Source organism: Heterocephalus glaber, unplaced genomic scaffold (assembly GCF_053883595.1).
Source record: "Heterocephalus glaber isolate CG9 unplaced genomic scaffold, H.glaber_assembly_v1.0 deba00001579, whole genome shotgun sequence".
NCBI classification, from domain to species: Eukaryota; Metazoa; Chordata; class Mammalia; order Rodentia; family Bathyergidae; genus Heterocephalus; species Heterocephalus glaber.
Window position 1 is genome coordinate 261564 of NW_028258360.1, and position 20906 is coordinate 282469.

Genomic DNA, 20906 nt, shown 5'->3' on the forward strand with positions numbered 1-20906 from the left:
CCCAATTTGGGAGCTAACCTGATAGCTGTTACTCTTAATGGTTCTATCTTCTGGAACAAGGGTTGACGCTCTATGGTCTGTGGGCCAAACCACCTGTTTTCTCTAAACCAAGAATGGTTTTTACATTGTGAATTAAGTATATTTGCCTGCACCATAGCCTCAGTTTTGCTACTTGGTCTTCCGAGGCTAAAACTGAAGCCCTTCTGGCCCTTTCAGAAAAAATTTGCCAACAGCTGCCCTCGAAGCTTATGTAACCAGCAGCTTTCAAAGCAACTTTTTCATTAGGAAATCTGAAATCTCTGGGTTTGGTCATCTGTTACCTCTGTGAACCACCACTTTCTTTGTTGGCGGATAGTGAAAATGTTATACACCATGACCTAAGCTTGAGAATAAAACGTACCATATTTCTGTAATATCACTGTTTAACTTTGAAGCAGAATTAAGGTGAAGCCCTCCATGAATGAACCATGCTTGGTGGTAAGCCAAGTGGAAAGTTTCCCAGCAAAGCAATGGAGTCACTGATGTCAGTGTTATGGCCCGCTTTGCCTTGGCTGCCTGCTGCTTCCTGGTTGAGTTCCACCTCTGTTTTCAGTAACCAGACTTCTGTTACACCTGCCGAGACAGAAGACGTTGGTGCCCCAAACATCTCACCATCATTCACGCATGCAGTTCAGTTATTTTCTCAGGTTTTGGTTGGAGTGAATTAGCTATGTTCTCTCACCTACCCTTAGTAACATTTTGTGGCTGTGAGAATTGTTTCTCTCTTTACCCACCCCAGCAACAGTTGTTAAGTATATCAAACACATGCGTTCTTATGAGTCATACCTGCCTTGCAAATCAGGAACACTCCTATCATTAATCAAGTCATTTAGTAAAATATTTCTAATAAATGTCCTTGGCGTATTTGTAATAGCTTTATTGAGATGATGAGTTCACATACGTATAATTTACTCACTTGAACCATACAGTTCATTGGGTTTTTCTTTGGTTTTTTTTGGTACTGGGGATCGAACTCGGGTCCTTGCGCTTGCGCAGCAGGCAGCAAAACCACTGAGCTAAATCCCCGGCCCTGGTTTTTAATATATTCAGAGTTGTGCCACCCATCACCACTATCCCTTTTAGAACATTTTAGTATCCCCAAAAGAAGTTTTGTCCCCATTAGGGGCCACTCCTTAACACTCCTATCTGCCCTGCCCTAGGCATCCACTAATCTGCTCTCTTCTCTGTAGGCTTGCCTGCTGAGGATGTTCTGAACAAATGGCAGCACACATTAGCTGGTATGACTGGCTTTCACTTAGCATCACGTTTTCGAGGCTCACACATATTGCAGCAATCATGATTTTCCCTCAGCATGTTTTAGAGAGCAAGAGCCACCTAAAAGAGCTTTATGCTGGCAGGTGCCACACCGCTGTGTGGTTTCCAACATTGCCTCTTGGGCCAGCTTTCAGAGGAACCTGCCTGTAGCATCTTCGCCTCACCAGCATTGCCATTTCCATTGGCATCTATTCTACAAAAGAAACTCACTGCTGCCCACCGTGTGCCAGGCCAGGCTCTGGGGAGTGTGGAGAGAACAGATGGTGTGATCCTTCCTGTCCCTGAGCTGAGAGGGGAGGGAGACAGAGACACACACACACACCACAAGACCACTTTTGCTTTTCCCCTTCGCTCTTTCACTTTTTGATCCAGTTTGATTTGAAAACCGTCTCATCAAATTAGTGTACTTCTTTGTCAACAAAGCAGCCTAAGCAGGTAGAACTAGTTCTTTTATGACTTTCTTCTTTCATGGGTATGTAAGTGTGTAGTATGAGATGTGGAATAAGTTACTAGTGCTTAGTTGATAAAAATCTGCAATTAAATGAAATTCAGGTGCAAGTACTGTGTTTTGAAGTGAAGTTGAACCCGAGCTGTTTATCTCAATCTGTACCTCCTTGCAGAAACTACTGCTATTTCTGGTGCTTTTTCAGTTGTGCATACTGACCTTTTTGACAAAATTCAGCACAGAAAGATAGAATCGATCAAAATTCTGATCCTTTTCCAACACTGACTCAAAAGTGACCTCCAGAAAATCATTTCTATTTTCCATTCTGCCTCTATTTTCCTTCCATTCTTCATGAGAAAGAAGAGCGTCATACAGTCTCATGATATGTAAGGGAACAAGTAAATGATGATGTACTCTACATTTTAGTAATATAAAAGTTAGAAGCACCTGCGCATGGTAGCACATGCCTGTAATCCCAGCACTCTGGGAAGCTGAGGCCGGAGAATCACAAGTTTGAGTCCCACCTGGACAACTTAGTGAAACCCTGTTTAGAAAATAAGGGAAAAGCAGTCCTAATTGCTTTCCTTATTTTTTCTCCCTTTGATCACTTATTAATCCCTTTTTAAAATTCTGAGTTTAGAGATGTACTATGAAGCAATATAATGTTTAAACATAAGTATATTGGAAAAATTATCCTTACAACCACTTGTGAAATGTTTTCTTCTCTATGGGTTTTGAAAACCAGAAAACATTTGTAATACAGAACAGACCACAAGAGTATCCATGAGCATCGTAGGCAAAATCCTTCTGACATCTCAAGAAGCCTTGGATTTCAGGGATGCCCTGCCTCCTTCCACTGCCTCGTGTTCAGAGCCTAGAGCTGTGGGTGACAGACGTGGTTTTGCGAATACAGCATCTGGAGGCCAAGAATTTCCAGAGTTGTGAGTCATATTGCCTGCCCAGATTGAAGCACCGATTAGCTGTACTGAGATTTGTCACAGTCCATCTGAAGAGCAGGCAAGATATATGCATATGTGTAGGGGCCTGTTCTGCGGAATCGGCAGTCGGTGGTTCAGATCCTGACTTAGGACAGGAAAGGGACCACACACCACTCCACTGTGCATGCCTGCGTCCTCGCCAAACGCTGCCACTGCTGTGGCTCTGGTCCAGATGGTTGCCCAAGGAGCTCATTCTGCATGGAGAGAAGGTGGAAAGATCGAGACCCATGTCTGCCTAGGGAACCTACCCGTGGCAGCTGCATGGGGTACTGGACAGCTGGGACAGTGAAGACCAGAACTACTAGGCCTTCAGGATGCTCTGGTGTCCCGATGAGACAGAGGCAGCACATAAACTCATGTCAGGACATGCAGTCCACCAAGCCCGTGTCACAGCTGAGGACACCCAGCCTCAGGATGCTGTTCTGCTTTGAACTGGCAGCCTGACTGTTCTGTTAGATGCTGGGCGGAGACGAAGAGCAGGAGGGACCCACACGGGTGAAGAAGCAGCTATTACAGATGTGTAATAAGAGTTGGACCTGCACGGATGGGTTGGGTAGGACAGTCCCGGAGTGGGAGCTGGGGCTGACAGCACAGGCATAATCTGCAATGGATGGGGCACACCAGCGAGCCGAAGGAATGTGCTGGGGCAGGTGAGAGAGAGTTCAGGATGGGGCTGGGGTGGACAGACATCGGAACAGGGCAGCATGTCTTGGTTGTGGTCCTGAGAGATTTTCAGTGGAGGCAATGGTGTTTCAAGAGGCTCAGGATGCAGATTCACCCACAGCAGTGTGCAGATTGGCAGGGAAACATGAGCTGCCATCATGTTACCCAGGGATCCGTGGCCAGATCGCAAAGTGGGATGACAAGGACCTAAACAGTGGCAAAGAACAAGCCACTTCAGAGGAAAACTGAGTAGCCTTTGAGAGCTAGGAGAGAGCCAAGTCCAAGGAGCCACCCAGGCAGTCCAGATGGCGTTAGACTGGGGACCTGGTGTCAGCCCATGCAGCGAGCGAATGAGAGACATTGCCTGAAGACACAAAAATGGATGAGCCGCCAAGGAAGAGTCATAAAAAAGAGATAGGAACCCTTGAGTAATCCTCGATCTCATTTTTTTTTTTTTTTGGTACTGGGGATGGAACTCGGGTCAACCACTGAGCTAAATCCCCGGCCCAATCTCATTCTTAATAATGAGTTTCACCTCTTTTCTTTCAAACCACTTACCAGAACTGATTTTAATTTTGACTTGTACTTAATAATTTTGTGTAGAAAATTACTCTGTTAGAAAAATAAAAACACTGCCCACAGTTTGGCCGATGAAGGAATAAAGGGAAGGGGAACAAACGATAGGAGGCAGAAATGAGTAATGCTCACGCTGGGAGATACACTTTCATTCATATTTCTTCTAGGAACCTGTATTGCAGTTGTAAATTACTGTAACTTGTGTTCAGTGTTCACGAGCAAGTAAGTCAAATTAAGACCATAAAGAAGTGTTAAGAACTGGTCTGGTTGAGAAGCTCCTTGTCCCCTCATGCTGCCCCACCCTGTCACCATGCCCTCAGTGGAAAGACTGAGCATTTCTGTCCCCCAAAACCAAACCAGAAAAATAAAAAGGTCAGGGCATCTCTGGTCTGACTGTCCCTAGAGAGGAGCCAGTCAGCCTCTGAAAAACAAATGAAAGGGCCGGGGATTTAGCTCAGCAGCACCGCACCTGCCTTGCAAGCACAAGGTCCTGCAAAAAAAAGGAAAAAAAAAAAAATGAAAGCCAGGAGCATTGCCTTGTCACGTGGCTCAGGCTGCAGTGTGCTCAGTGTCACACTCAGCCATCACAGCCCATCCCTCATGGGAGGAGCTCCAAGGCCAGGGAGCCACAGGCTGTGCCCAAGGTAAAGGGCAAGGCTGACTGGGATCCCTGCCACTCTCTCAGTCCTTCCCCCCCTCACATCTGTGGCTCCCCACACAGGAATTTTCCAGGTCCTCTACCTGTTGAATCAAAGGGAAAATAATGTCTTTTGGGTTTGCAGCTGATTGGAAACTCATTTACCCTGTTGTCAAGATGATACCTATGTCTCAGGAGAGACAGCCATGTCGCTATCTCAGGCTTCTCAAGAGAATGTCACAAAACCAAGGACACATCTGCCAGCTGCAAACCAGGTGAACAACCCTCGAGGGGCCCTTGAGTTACACCCTGGGCTACAGTATAGCCTCCTGGGAGACTAGATGCCTCTGCACCCCTCGCCTCACAGCCACCCCCAGTTCAGCCCCTAGAAGCCTGCCCAGAACTCTGGCCACCTAGCACAAAAAAGAGGAAGCAGCAGCATGGCCGAGGACAGCAGTGTCATTGGAAAGCCCCCTCTCCTGAGACGAAGGCTGTGAACCCTGACAGAAGGACACATCGTCTGTCCTGTTCTTGCCACCGTGGGAACCGCCTTCTGTTTTGCCGAGAACAACGGTATGATTTGAGTGCTCTGAACCCCCAAACTGGTCAGCAGGATGAATGAACCACACAAACAAGTGAAACTGAGAGCTGTTAGGCGAGCCCCAGGGTTCTTATCATGCAGGCTTCGAGTTTCCCTGGTACATCATTTCCTCCAACACCTGCGACGCCTGCTGCTGAGCAGCACAGAAAGATAGAGTAGCATTTTCACAGTGCTTTTCATGGTACAGATGTAAGGATGGCACCCCACATGGTGTGATGAGACTCAGTCCTCCGTGTTTTTCTCCTAAGTTTCATATTTTTACAGCATTACCAATGGTTTTTTTCAAATACAGGCTAGGCCTTATTCTGTGCCTTACACTGTCCCTCCTGTCTCTTACCCAGCTCACGAATGTGTAGCTAGTGTGTGTGTATGGTGGAGGCAGTAGGCTTTGGGTTTTTTGATGTTGGTTGGGGTTTTTTTTCCAGTTTTGCCAGGACCCTCTTGCTCATTGGCAGCCTGGGTAGCTTTTCTTTCCTCTCTACTAGTAGCTCTTCCTCCTAGTTCTATTGAAGTACCTCCCACCTTGTCCATAGAGCCTCCTGTTCAGTTTCTAATGTACGTTTGTTTTGTCAACTCAGCTAAGCTCTTTCAGTTTTAGGAAATTAGTCACTTCTCTGGGTCACAGCCCTGTTCACCTGGCCTCAGGACAGCTCGCTGCACATGGGAAATAAATGAAGCTAAGCATATTCAGACTCACCCTGAAAGCTGCAGTGCCCTCCAAGTGCTGGACACATACAAAGAATTACAGATACCATTTTACATGAGGAGCTGCCCTCTGTGGCCTCACTGTCCCCACCAGAGTCTCCCACAGGGGTTCTTTGTAACAACTGGTCTTGTGTGAGAGGGAGAGGGTGCCCATGTCCTTGAAGAATGGATCAGAGTTGTGCTTTATGAACCTCCTTGCTTTGGCCCTACCACCCCTTCCATCTCACCTTCTTTATTAACGTAATGCTTCAGGCTCCATAACACAGCTAACTACCAGGTTGTTAAGAGACCCCCATGGAACAAAATTCTGCAGTATGCAGAGTCTGCTGTGTATTTGTCCATTCATTTCCCCAATCAGTGCAAGTTTGCTGAGTTCTCACGTGTGCCAAGGTGGACACTGGGCTAAGTGGACACCCAGAATTGGACGGATAGTCTCCACCCTCATGGACCTGATGGCCTGTGTCAGCTTGCAGTAACATAGGATGTGCTGAGTGCTGTCCTCAGAAAGGTACGGTGACATTCGGGAGCACATGACAGACATCCTGTGGGCTGGGACCAGACCTAACGGAGACATTTCAGTTGTGTCCACGACACAGTCAGGACCTGTTGACCAGTGTCAAAGCAGGGTCTCTGCAGTCATCTGAAAAGCCTCTTTGTGTGTGCCTCCTTTTTTTCTGTCTATACATGTCAGGATTTTCTTTATATACTTCAAAAACCAATGTAACAATTGCATGGAGAAGCAGATATGAAATTCCAGCTGCAGTATCTTCAATTCAGTCTGACATTAAAGAGATTTCCAAAAATAAAAAACAGTGCTACTCTTGTCGTTAGTTCTTTTCCTAGTTTGGAAAACATGGTTCTTTTTCATTAAAAGAAAAAATTTTAGCAACGAAGAAGTAGGCGATTGTTAGGTAATAACTGTATTTGAATTAATAAGGCAATGGGGAGCTATTGAAAGACTTTTAAGTAGAGGAGGGACACACAGTGAGATCTGCATTTCAGAAGTTTCTCTGGACCACTGTTCCTTGACAGTCCTCTAGAGGTGTGGGAGGTGCGAGACAAGTGGATTCAGATGTGTAGGAGTTAGAATTGGCAAAGCCTGCGGATCTGGCATGTGCAGTGGATGGACATAGAGGTTGCTTCCCAAGACCAGGAACTCGGGAGGAGACAGGGGCTGCAGGTGAGTCTGGCTTGCCACGTGTTCCGTTTTATATTGGGTGTCTCTGGAGCATTTAGATGGAAATGTATCCAGGCATAGTTGGCTCTGTAGCACTGAGCCATGGCATCTGGATTTAGTTTTCACCACACAGACGGTGACCAAAACCCTGGGGAATGAACATGGGAAGAGGGAAGTGCTCCTGAAGCAGAACCTTAGGGGAACTACTATGTGAAGATGAGGAGTAGGAGAAAGGACTCTGGGGGTGCAGAGAAAGAGAAGAATGTGTGATTTCACCGAAGCCCAGAGAAGACAGAGTGTCGGGGGAGCTGAGTGGGTCCTGGCACTGCCGGAGGTCACCCCCGGCAGACAGAGCTGAGGAGCTTCCACTGGACTAGAAAAGGGCTTCATGGTAGCTTGTAAGAAAAAGGAGAAGCTACTTAGTGGTTGGGATGCCAGACTATGAGCTTGAGGGCAGGAACTTCTCTTTGTAATTCTCTTTGTAGCTTCGTTGCTGAAGGTATTTCAGGTACATTAGTGGAAACTTGGTAACTCTTAGTTTACTCCAGCGGATGCAGCTAAAACACTCCGGTCTGCCTTTGACCTCTCTCCGTGGAGGTCATCCCCACTGTAAGACGCTTCTGTTAAATCAGGACATTGCCTGGATGTGTAGGCATTCCCTTACGGCCCAGCGTGGAGCTACCCGGCTACTGTGTCATGGTCATAGATGGCCCTTGGGGCAGCTGGGAAGGCCCCAAGTGTCACGCATGTGCCATGAGCTGAAACTTACTGGAATGCCTTGCTGTGTAGCAGGGCTAGTCAGTCCTTGCATAGGGCTTCTGCCCAGCCTCCTCTGTGTCACTGAACGGTCATTCCAGTCTCCTCCCTGGAACAGTGCTCAGCAGGTGGCCACAGACAGCGGTGCAAGTGGCCGTGCCTCTGTATTCTACACATGAACACCTGGTGTGCAGATACAGGCTTTCTGAGCACCAAAGACTGAGAACAAAGGGTACATTTCCCCCAGTGGCTAGTCTTTTTTAAAGTAAGCCGAGGATGCACTGAGCAGTAATGGTAATTTTCTAAGCCATCACATTCAGATGCCACCCTGTGGTTGTGCTCACCATTGCACACTCATGGCACACCTTCTGGGCTGAGGAATTGGCTCAGGCTGCACTGAGTCAGGTTGTGCTTGCCACCTGGAAGTGTGTGCCAGTCTTCCATCCATTAGAGCCCTCCAGGGCCCTGCAGACTGGCTGGGAAGATGAGAAACAACACTGTAAAGCATCAGGCCGGTATGAGAGATGGGCGTAACAGCGAACCACCAATGATCTTTGAGCCATTTTCAGGCTGTTTTTAGGGGTTTTCTCTTTGTTTGTTTTTTTGTACCAGGGATCGAACTCGGGACCTTGCGCTTGCAAGGCAGGCAGGCAGCAGCACCACTGAGCTAAATCCTCGGCCCTTTCAGGCTGTTTTAAATGCTTTGCATGCATCAACTTGTTTAATTCCTATCATATCCCTAGGAGGTGGATGCAGTTGTTCCCATTTTACAGATGAAACACTGAGGGTCAGAGAAGTTTAAAAAGTGCCTCAGGCCTTATTGTAAGAGGCAGAACAGGGGTTTGAACTCAAGTATTCTGGCTCTAGAGACTGCTCTTCCTCACTCAGCTTCCTCTTTTTGTCCCTGTATCAGTACTCCTTAGCATTGCCTTCTTCCTCAAAGTTGCAATAAACCCATTGGTCCTCTGTCTTTCAGTCCCTTGACAAAAATACCTGAGCTCTTCTCTGTTGCTGAAATCATTCCCTTCCTTTAAAATTCAGCTCCAGATTCATGTCATCTCTGGAGGTGCCCCCCAAGCTGTGGCCGCAGTTGGTCAAGGCCACTGGGAACTTTTCTAGCCCTTGGAATGGGTGACTCACAGCATCTTTGATCACGTGCCATCTTGCATTGTTTGGGCTTTCATGTTTCTGGATGTCTTGCCATGCTTCAGGAGACCGTGAGTGAGGAGGAGACTGTGTCTGTCCCCTGCCTGTGGGGCACAAGTGCCCAGGAAAGCCACAGTGAGCCCTCCCGGCCTGGCTCCCATTCCCAAACCTCCCACGCACATCTGTTCCATGTAGCTTCTGCATGATAGGATGTTAAAAACTTCCAGTGCTTCTCAGTTGGAAAACTCATTGCTTATTCTCACAAAACCTTTTGTTTCATCTGAAAATCTCCTTACCAACTAATAACAAATATTTTACAAAACATCTGTTCAAAATGCAAGCTGTTTCCTTCCTCCTTTTTTAAAAAAAAATGTGTGGTTACTGCTTTTGAAGAAGACAAGGCGAAGGAAATGTTTCCTGTTTGTTGAGGCTTGCATTTAACCCAACATCAGGAGCACATGGTATCACAGCACCCTAGAACCTAGAGCTCCTGTAACCCTCCTTCTTTTCAGTACATTTTTACTATTGCAGGAGGAGAGAGATGGGGTTTGGTTTGGTATATTTATGCTTTCGTTCTCCTTTAATAAATGAAATGATACAAATGCATCTAAAGGCGCTTTCCCCTCCCCTCTGTCTTTAGTGAGTGTGTTGTGAATGATGCCCAGGCCTGTTTTTGTATCTTTGTATGTATGTATGTATCAGGACTCTCAGAGGCTTCACCTGGGCCCTTCTTCATTGTGGGGGCTGCCCAGGGTGTGATAGGATATTTAGCAGCATCCTCAACCCCAGTGATGGCGAACCTTTTGGAGCTTTCAGTGATAACAAACAGCCAGCTGTGGCACGTGTGCCACAGGTTTGCCACCATTGCTCTAGCCTAGATGCTAGTAGCTCCCTTCCTCTCCCCTTCCCTCCCCCACAAACATCCTCAGACATTGCCAAATGCCCCCCAGGGGGTGGGGCATAAAGTCACTGCTCTATGTCTGTAAGAAAGATTAAAATAGTTTACTATTCTGAGTATTTTTAAATGTATGTAAATATTTTATATATCTTACAACTTTTCTTTGTTGAACATTGTATTTTTTAGTTTTCTCCATGTAGATCTAGTTCTTTTATCCTACCTGCTTATATAATAGGAGCACTAATTGATTTATTTCCCTACTTAGAAACAGTTGATTTTTAAAAATTGTCTCACTATTTGAATAAGTGTGTCACAGAACGTTCTCATAAATGGCTCCTTCACACCCACAGCTACCTGGAGATGAAGTTGCTGGTTCATAAAATGGGTTTTGCAATATTGTTCCAGGGGTCAATAAGTTTCTAGGTTATTAGGTTTTGCAATATTTCTCTCCAATTCATACACACATCTGCAGTTTATAGAGTTCACATTTCCTTCACATCATTCCCACACGTCCCATTGTTAGACTTTTTATTTTGTCTTGTATGAGACAACTTAGCATTTTCATTTGAGTTTCCCCAATACTAGTGAGACTAAACATCTTTGCAAGTATGCTTTGACTCAGGGTTTCTCTTCTATGAATTCTCTCTGTATATTACCTAAGTCTCCCCTGAGTCATTTATTTTTCTCATTCTTTGTATACTGTAAATACTGTTCTTGTCAGTTACACGTTCTTAACTAACTTTTTATCTTAATCTGTTGTGTCTTCTAACTGTGTTTTTTTGGGGAGGGTGCAGTTGGTACCAGGGATCGAACTCGGGACCTTGCGCTTGCGAGGCAGGCAGTGGAACCACTGAGCTAAATCCCCGGCCCTTTTTTAAAGTCAGCAATTGGACTTTTTAATACAAAAGTTCTCACTGGTAATGTAGTTAAAAGTTCTTGCGGGTAATATAGTTATTTCTAGTCATTGTTTTCTTTGTGGGTTATGCTTTATATTTTTGTTTTAGAAATCCTTTCTTTCTCGAAGACATAAAAATATTTTCTTATCCTAAAAGTTTTAACCGTAGCCATATATCACCAAAATAAAGAAAACTGAATATGGACACTGGTTGTTGTTATGGTTTAGAACTGGAATGTACTCCCAAGGTCTTGGGCATTCAGAGGCTGGGCTTTTGGAGGTGGTTGGATTATGGGGGCACTGTCCTGATTAGTGGATTCATCCACTGGTGAGTTCAGTGGCTGAGTGTGCTGTTGGGAGGTAAGCTTTGGTTGGAAGACGCTGCTCACTGGGGTGTCACCTGGTTGGTATATCTTCCTCCCTGGCTCCTCCCTTTTGTCTCTGCTTCGTGTCATGACATGAGCAGCTTTCTTCCATGGCAGATCCTTCTACCATGCTGTTTCTGCATTTGAGCCAGCCAACTGTGGACTGAACCCACTGAAACTGTGAGCCAAAGTAAACCTTTCCTTTTTTAAATTGTGGTTGTTGGGTATTGTGCCTCAGCCATGAGAAAGTGACTACCAGCTGTCTGTGCTGCAGATTGGAAGGAGCAGGGTATGGATAGATTACCATGTTGTACCTTCTCAGACTCAATTCAGGATTGTGCTAAACCTTTCCATTTCTTTTTTATTTTTGTTTTTGATGTTCTTAGATGGAGTTTATCATTTTCCCCATATGGATCTTGCAAATCTTTCATTACATTTAATTCCTAAATACCCTGAGTTCTTATTGTAGTAAAAAGTGACTTTTTGCACTTACGTTTTCTAAATGAACAAAGTGGAAGGAATGTCGTGGATACTGTTTTTATGTTCTACTCTCTCACTAGTTCTTGTGAAGGCCCCAGGTTTAATCTCCAGTACCACCACCAAAAAAAAGTGTGTGTGTGTGTGTGTTTGTGTGTGTGTGTGTATCCTGCCAAAAAACGTATACATCAGGAAAATAAAAGCTTGTATAAATATTTTAATACTAAATTTATTGAGACATCATGAGCTTAATACAAGTTACCGTTGGCCTCTACAATTACAAGAGGTGCTCAAAGTGGTGGGCATGGGCTTCCAGACATTTATTAGTACCGAGAACTGTTGAAGTATGTGTACATTGAAGTATGTATACATTTTTTTGGCTCTTTCTCTCTCTGTCTCTCTCTCTGTCTCTCTCTATCTATCTATATCTATCTATATATATTTATATTTATATATATATTTATATATACAGTCATCTGTTGATGGGCATCTAGGCTGTTTCCTTAATTTAGTTCTTATGAATTATGCTGCTATAAACATGGGTATGCATGTGTCACTATAATATGATGACTTTAACTCTTTCAAGAAAATACCTAGGAGATGTATATTATAGCTGGATCAAGTGAAATTTAATTTGAATTTCTTAAGGAATCTCTGTATTGATTTCCATAGTTTACATTCCTAACAATGTGCAAGGGTTCCTTTTTACCCACCTCCTCACCAGCATTTATTGTTTTTGACTCCTTGTTGTTAGCCATTCTTACTCCAATAAGATGGAATCTCAGTGTTGTTTTGATTTGCATTTCCCTAATGGCCAAATGTGCTGAACATTTCTTCATGTCCTTATTGACCATTTGTACTTCTTCTTTTGAGACTTATCTATTCATTTCAATTGCCCATTTTTTTATTTTGTCTTTGAGGGTCTAATTTTTTTTAAATTCTGTATATATTCTAGATATTAGTCCTCTGTCAGAGGAGTAACTGGCAAAAAAATTTTCCCCATTCTGTAGGTAATCCCATTTATGTATATGGTATTATCAATAGTATTTCTTGTGCAGTGGAGGTTCTGTTTGGGAAGTCCTTGCCTATGCCTATGTCTTCAAATGTTTTACCTTCCATCAGATGTATTGTTTCTGTTTTTATATCTAGATCTTTGGTCCATTTTGATTTGATTTTAATACTGGGTGTGAGAGATACGGGTGGTTTAAAAGCGGTTTAAAAGATGGTTTAAAAGTGTATGGGGCTGTTTCTGGGTTGGGTTTGTTGCTTGGTTGGTTGGTTGGTTGCTTTTTTCAAACATAGTCTTGCTGTGTAGTTCAGGCTGGCCTTGAACTCACAGCAATCCTCCTGCCTCATCCTCCCAAATGCCAGGATTATGGCATGTGCCACACTTACAGCTTCTAGGTCTTCTATTCCATTGGTCTGTGTGTCTGTTTTTGTGCCAGTACCATGCTGTTTTTATTACTGTAGCTTTGTAGTATAACTTGAAACCCAGGATTGTGATGCTTCCCATTCTTCCCTTGTTGCCCAGGATTGCTTTGGCTATTCTGAGTCTTTTCAGGTTCCATATAAATTTTAGGATTTTCTTTGTAGTTCTATAACAAATATTGTTGGTGTTTTTATTGGAATTGCATCAAATCTACATATCATTTTTGATAGTATGGCCATTTTGACAGTATTGATTCTGCCTATCCATGACCAAGCTGTATCTTTCTATTTTCTGATGTCCTCTTCAATGTTTTTCTTCAGAGTACTGAAGTTTTCATTACAGAAGTCTTTCACCTATTCAGTTAGGTTGATTCTAGGGATTTAATTTTATTAAGCTACTGTGAATGGGATTGTTTTCCTGATTTCTTTCTTAGGAGGTTCATTATTGCTATCCAGGGATGTTATTTATTTTTGTGTATTGATTTTATATCCTGCCACATTGCTAAATTTGTTTATTAGCTCCAGGAGTCTTCTGGTGGAATTTTTTGGGTCTTCTGTGTAAAGATTATATCATCTGCAAATAAAGATAGTTGACTTCTTCCTTTCCTTTTCATGTCACTTTTGTATCTTTTGCCTGATTCTTCTGGCTAAAGTTTTTGCGTATTATATTGAACAGGAATGGTGAAAGTGGACAGCTTTGTCTTGTTCCTGATTTTAGAGGGAATACTTTCAGTTTTTCCCCATTTAGTATAATATTGGTTGTGGGTTTGTCCTGAATGGCTTCTGTCAGTTAAGGTAGGGTACTGTACTTCTGTGCTTTTTTCCTTTCTATTGTCCAGGAGTGGAATTGCTGAGTCATCCACGTGTTTGTGTAGCCTTAGTGGGCGCTCCTAACAAGTTTCAAAAATGATTACCAATTTCTGTGTCTTCCTGAGTTTTAATAAGTTATATTTAGTTTCTCTAGTGTGAGAAACTGAAAGTTAAATAAGGACTAAAAGGTATAATAGATAATGTGAAATAGGAAAAAAAGGTGCAGAGGGGAAGGGGAAGTGGGAGGGGTAGGGGAAAGGAAAGAAGGGAATGGAATTAATATGAGAAAATGGAAAAATGGAAACGAAGTCTTTGTAGATAGGGAGGGGCGGAGGGGTCAAAGGGAGGGCAGGGGAATGGGAAAAAATAAGAACCAAGATGGACTATGTAAAGGTGCAAATTTCCAATGATGAATGTCATTGTATTGTGTACCTTAAATGTACCAATAAAATTAATATTTAAGAAAAATAAGTTATATTTTATAGAGAATTTTCTTTCATCCAAGCTATTGGATTTTTTATAATCTGCCATTATACCCCTCGTAGTAGATAGGTTAGGTTAGTATGAGGTTGGTGGTGTTCATGTTTTTATCTTTCCCTCAAACTCGCAGAGCTTATCCATTTTAGTTGATATTCAAAATAATCAACATTTGCACTCAACTTTCTACTTCATATTATTTTCTCTCTCTCTTTCTGTGTGTGTGTGTGACACACACACACACAAACCAAGGCTCAAACTGAGTTACATCTGCAGTTCTTTTGATTTGTACTTATTTTTTCCATTTACAGATCTTTCACATACATGCTCACCTGACTCTCACAACAGCCCTGTGAGGTAGCAGCCAGGTGTTCTTCTCATTTAACAGATGAGGAAAGTGAATCTTAGAGGTGTTAGCTGACGCGCCTCAAGTCCTACAATTAGTAAATACAGTAATTTTTATTAGTATCCTTCTTTGACCTAAAAATTCAGCACCCAACCTCCCCATACTTGCCTTACCTAATTCACAAGGATAAAGAAGATAAAATGAATTCAAGGTGAGAAAAATAATTTGAGGGGGAAAAAAACTGTATAATTTCACCCATACACTGTAATTGTCCCTGATATATGGCTATATGGCTGACTCCCCTTCTCATCCCAGCTTATGTGTGAGCCCAGAATGTTATATACTACTTGAGCCCAGAATGTTATATACTAATGTTTATACTAACTAAGCAACCAAGTAAGGCAAGCTAACAGTGTGGTCCTATTTAAGGTTTTATCAATTATAATCAGCGTAACTGCATTATTACACAAAGTGAACTACCCAAAGGCAGTGAGCAACTAGGACCCACGAAAGCACATAACAAAGTAAGGCAACACTACCAGATGGGGCATGACTGCACAGAAGGAACATGCAGACTGGCGCACACATAAGGATCTGAGGCTAAGTGGTGGCAAAGAGGAGTATTTGTTGCTCGTTATATAAACAAGAGCAGAAGACTCAGGGGAACCCATGCAGAAGCATCGTATGTCACACACATCTTTCCAGGTGCCTACAGAGAATATAAACACTGTCATCTTCATTATAAAGAACGATTTGTTATGACTTGAGTTTAGATGTCACCTCAAAGCCTCACGCAGTCATAGGTGGGACTTTTCCAGAGGTGGCTGGATCTAGAGTGTGTGATTCATGGTGCAATGCTAAGCTGAAGGGCACTAGGATTAAGGGTGTGAGTGCTGCCTGCCCTAAGTAGTCTGGATAAGACAAAAGGGGCAAAGGGACATGTTAAGGCCTCTTGCTTGTTTTGCTACCTTCTGGCCACCATGAGTGTTTCTCCTTTGCAGTGCCCCTCTGCCATGTGGCACTCTGCATTGGAGCCAGCCTGAAACCTCTAGGAACTGTAAGCCAAGTAAACCTTTCCTGCTTTAACTTTGGGCCTTGAGTATTTTGTCTCAGCAACAAGAAAAGTACCTAAGACACAATTGTACCTATGCCCACATCCGAAACTAAACCAAGGGGCAGCTCCATGCTAAACTTTCTTATGTAAAATACAGCCAGTACTACTATTCCTAATCAGGCTAACAAATAGAATGCCTTTTGAGGTAATGAATTAGATGACTGTTTAGATTTCCTTCAGGATTTACTTTGGTTTCTCCTGCTTTAAAACCCCTAAAAAAGTTATATTGAGTCTTTATTGATAATTCTAAGTATACATATTTATAACATTTAAAATGTGGTAGATGAATTTAGCATTAATAACATATTAAAAGTTTCATAGCACCTGTTTAGAAAAGATTGCATACTATACATTTTCAGTATCTTTTCAACTGAGAAGTATCCTATTCAGTAGCTTCTCCTGAAGAATTTCATACTGAGCAAGCTTTGCTTTCAGTTTTTTTATTTTCATCTACAGTAGCTTCATATTTCTCTTTCATTTCTGCCAGTCTAGGTGAAGCAGGTCAATTTCTGGATTTTCTATATATTGTTAATATATAAATATATATGTATAAATGATATATTATATACATTATATATAATTATATAGTATATCATAATATATATTGGATAAATTATATATGATGAATTATATGTAAATAACAATTGTTATATATAAATACAGTGTTGATATAGTATACAGATTGTACCTCTAATCTGGTCTTTCCTGCCCTTGGGGTGTACTGTTTGATTAGTGTTTCTCTCATATTCATTTTCCACCTCTTTGCATTAACTTATTTTATCTTTTTACTCTAGGCTTGCCTGGAGTGGGGAGGCCCTAGGGTGCTTTCAGTTTCCCTAGGGTTTTAAATTTTTTTCCCCAAATCTCAGTTTTTTATAATATTTTGTTCTTTTCTTATGTCCACCTTGTATATATCTTAGCTTTAAAAGTTCGGATTTTAGTATCATTTTTCCAATCATTCTCCCGGTGTATAAGTCCTGGGAGAGGCATTGGACCTGCTGACTCTTGCTGATCAGGGTGTTCACTCATGGATTCTGTCATTTTGGATTCCGAATCGTTTCCACTGGACCTCCATCTTAACTCCAGTGCAACCCTAGGGCAAGAGAGGATCTTTCCAGAGTGATTCTGCATTGGCCTCTGCTTGGTTCCTGAGATCCCTTCATCTCCATTGCAGGGCCAGTTTGTGTGTAACTTTCTGATGGGTTCTGAGACCTGTGTGGTACTGCATCATAACTTGAACCTCAAATTTGTCTTTGGTTCACAGTTGCCAAGCAAGATCAAGACTCCTGCTCTTTCCCCCAGGAGGATAGGCTTTGGGGTTTCATTTAGCTTATCCTGTCTTTCACTGAGGCACCACCAGCTCAAGGTTGTACGTTTAGACAGATAATTGAGCTCAGGGTCATTACTTCTTTCAAGCCCAGGTGGTTCTGGGTTAGCAGGGCCCAGTGCTTTACAGCCCTGGCCTCGGCAGCTTGCTTGAATCTGCTCTGGTTCTAGTGTCTCCTTGTTTCTAGTACCTTGGGACTTCTGTGTCTTATTTTTGTGTTTAGCTGTGCATACAAAGTAATGTCCTTATATATTTTATCTAGCAATTTTAAGTCTTTATAGTCAAAGATTTTCAAGTTATCTTAATCTATAATTTTTCCAGAACTAATTCAAAGATTGGCACATAGCCAAAAACATAGATATATTCAAACATAATATGGTATATGTTTCTTCATGTAGTCACTTTTTTCATTGATGACAAGGGCTAAGCAAGATATGGCATTGCCGTCAATCCAAGGTATCCAGGAGCCACTAATAAGAGGATTGTTACTTTTTGTTTTTCTTACCCTCCTTAATTTTTTTTATTAGTATGTGTTTGTAGTACATAATGTTACATTCATTGTGTGGAGAACTGTTCACAAAATGTCCCTCTATGAGTCTGTTGCTGAGCCTAGGCTTTGTTATAACCTGCAGCCTCCTTCCACCAAGCACACTCACAATTAAATAAATATAAGAGAGGGAAACCCCTGCTTTCTGGTTGCCTGTGAAGTAGCCTCCTTTCCCTGTCTTCTTCCTCGACACCCCCCCTAAGGCCCTGACCTTCAAGAGCTGACCCTTGCTGGACAAGGTCAGTGGGACACAAGGGGCTGAGCTTAGGGGTGCCTGGTGTGTGTCTCTCACTGTCTTTTGTGCCCAGCTATACAACCACCTTTTCTATTGCCTGTTACCTTCTTTTCCCCTGTGTACCCACAGCAGGCTGCTGATTTTATCCTGCTGACTGAGAGGGGCTTGAACTGCTTGCCTAGAGCAGAGCAGTCTGGCTTTTCACTTCCCAGTTCGTAGGTGCGACTGCCGTGTGGGAAGGCGCCGCAAGGCGGCAGAATGGCTTGTCTCCTTCTCTGATGACTGTTATTGCTCTCTTTCTAGGGAGGAATGATCAACTGGAATCGTCTTTTCCCTCCTCTGCGCCAGCGACGAAATATAAACTACCAGGAGGGCCGGCAGTCAGAGCAGCAAGCATCCCCTCCTCTGGAGGTTTCTGAGGAGCAGGTAATCAGCAGCCCGGGTGCCCACCCTAAATCCATGCATGACTTAAGGCAGTTTAGGCCCATGAGAAATCCAAGCTTGATTTTGATAGAATAAAGCGTGTCAACACAAAGACTTTGACAGCAGATGTCACCAGTGAGAGTGACGTGGGCTTTTATTAGCTACTGTGACTCTTGCTGTGGGTTTGAAAGCATGATTTTAGGGGGGAAAATGCATCATGTTGGCTGATTTTAAAGTCTGTTATACTGTAGACAAGACACTAAAGAAGTTGGTTCTTGACAAAAGAGGGGGAGCAATGGAAGGATGGGGCAGAGAGTGTCACCCTTGGCATGTAGTCTTGACTTTTTTTTTTTTTTTTTGGTGCCAGGGATCGAACTCGGGTCCTTGCGCTTGCGCAGCAGGTGGTGAAACCAGTGAGCTAAATCCCCAGCCTAGTCTTGACTTTTATGATTCTAAATCATGTTAATGTTTTACATAGTCAGACAGCAAATCACCAAGAGCAGGGACAGCTGTTCTATTTTGTTTTGTTTTGTTTTTTCACAACCATCATAGTAAAAGTCAATTCAGGGAAGAATTATATGAATTATATCAGTATGTGATGACTAGGCTGTTTATATACTCTCAAAATATCTCTCCATCAACAAGTTACTTATTAATTACAAAAGGAAAATAGTACTGCATAGTGAGAAATTGGACACCACCTTAACCAAGCTTTTTAGAGATGGCCCAGAAACAGTCTGAGTGTGTGTGTGTTTGTACACAGGCATGTGATCCTGAGTGTGTGCAGACAGAAACAGAGAGAAAGCAGCTGGGCAAAATAATAGTTGTTGAATCCTAATGAAGTATCAGCAGGGGTTCTTGGTGTTACTCTGAAAAGTCATTTTAAACTAAAAAAAATTTCTTTACAGTCTAAAAAGTATGTGCAGAACACTGCAGTGATAACACTTTGAGATTTCTTTTTCTTTTTTTGGTACTGGGGATCGAACTCGGGTCCTCGCGCTTGCGCAGCAGTCGGTGAAACCACTGAACTAAATCCCCGGCCCAACACTTTGAGATTTCTGTCTGCCTGTATTTCCTTCTGAGCAAACAAAACAAATTGAGGTCAGTATTTCACAGCTGGCCACTGTGTCCCCATCCCCTCCCCAGAATAACCCAAACCGGTTGGACATAAAGGCACAGGCCTCCGAGGTGAAACCGAGTCCTGTGTGTCCCAGGCCATGGCCCACCTTGGCCACACCACAGCCTCTGAGAGGAACCTCAAGTGTGGCCCGTGAACGGGACCAGCCCCTCATCCTCAGTTTCTGGCCTCACTGGCACACCAGCCAATCCTCAGGGCAGGGCCTCTTCCATAACCCTAGAGAATTTCTGACATGTTACTCCAGGGTGAGAAGGTAAAGCCCCGAAGCTTGGCATTTTTGAAGATCTTTGTAGCAACAGATTAAAAAGTATGAAATAGTCTCAAGTCTACACAGAAAGAAATACCAAAATTCTGTTTATCTGATCTAACAGTGAGTCACACTCCTCACAGGGCAGCTATAGGCAATATGAGGCATTTACAGGTGAGGTATTTCTTGGTTTGGCATCTTCGAAAAAAAAAAGTGTCAAAAAAGATGAACAAAGAGAGTGGATGTAATTGAAGTCTGCAGGGTTTTTTAAAAAATGAATCATTTTGCCTTGATCCTCCCAGAATGACAGCAGTGAGGTTACTGTGTTGTCAGTATCGGTGTGAAGTGGCATTAACTTCTTCCTTGCTCTATTGTGAGAGGACAAAACCTTCAGAGAGATTGTTTTCAACATACACCTTCTTATTCACTGATTCCAGATCTTGTTTCCTTTGGTTCTTGATTATCCCGAAAATGACAGTTACCGGCCCCCATAGTATTAAAGACATGGGAATCTCATGGGCATTATTTATATGCACTGTTGGCATTTCTTGTGGTATGTGCTTCAGAGATTGTATAAGATTTATTCTTGCTATCTAGATGTTTACAATGAAGTTTAGAAAAGTTATAGTTAATATATGATCTTTTTATTTGTTAGTACAAATATTATTTGTTAACATGTTAAGCTAGTTTTAATTAATTTCTTATCCTTAACTTTTCAGTTCATTGTGCTTATATTTTCTTTAAGCATTAGAGTCATATTTTGTTTTGTTTTGCAGTACTGGGGATCAAATCCCAGGCCTTTCTCATGCCAAGAAAGCACTCTACCACTAAGCTACATCCCTGCCCCAAAGTCATGCAATTTTAGGTGTGTTAAAGAAACTTAGTAATTTTCTAAACCCAGGAAACTATAAATGCTTATTTTCAGGTATAAAAATATATATAAAAATATATAAAATTTTCAGGTATATATAAATGCTTTTTCAGGTATAAATATATACCTCAGGGCTTTTAATGGGTGTTCAAAGAAAACTTAGTAGGCCATTAATTTTGCAAACAGAATATTCTAAAAAGAGTGTTCATCCTTTAATAACTCCAGTTTACCATATGGCTATAAACATTTGCCACTTTGTCTACTTCGCTATTTTTTAAGATTCTATATTA

The 20906-nt window shown here is 42.6% G+C and overlaps 1 protein-coding gene across 1 annotated transcript in view; it reads left to right on the forward strand.

Annotated features, from left to right (window-relative positions):
* Ubac2 (UBA domain containing 2) overlaps nucleotides 1–20906 on the forward strand; it is a 166390-nt gene that overhangs the window by 134909 nt on the left and 10575 nt on the right. The window contains exon 8 of the mRNA XM_004858625.3: nucleotides 18241–18363. Coding sequence (XP_004858682.1) covers nucleotides 18241–18363 — 123 coding nt within the window. The remainder of the gene's footprint in view (nucleotides 1–18240; nucleotides 18364–20906) is intronic.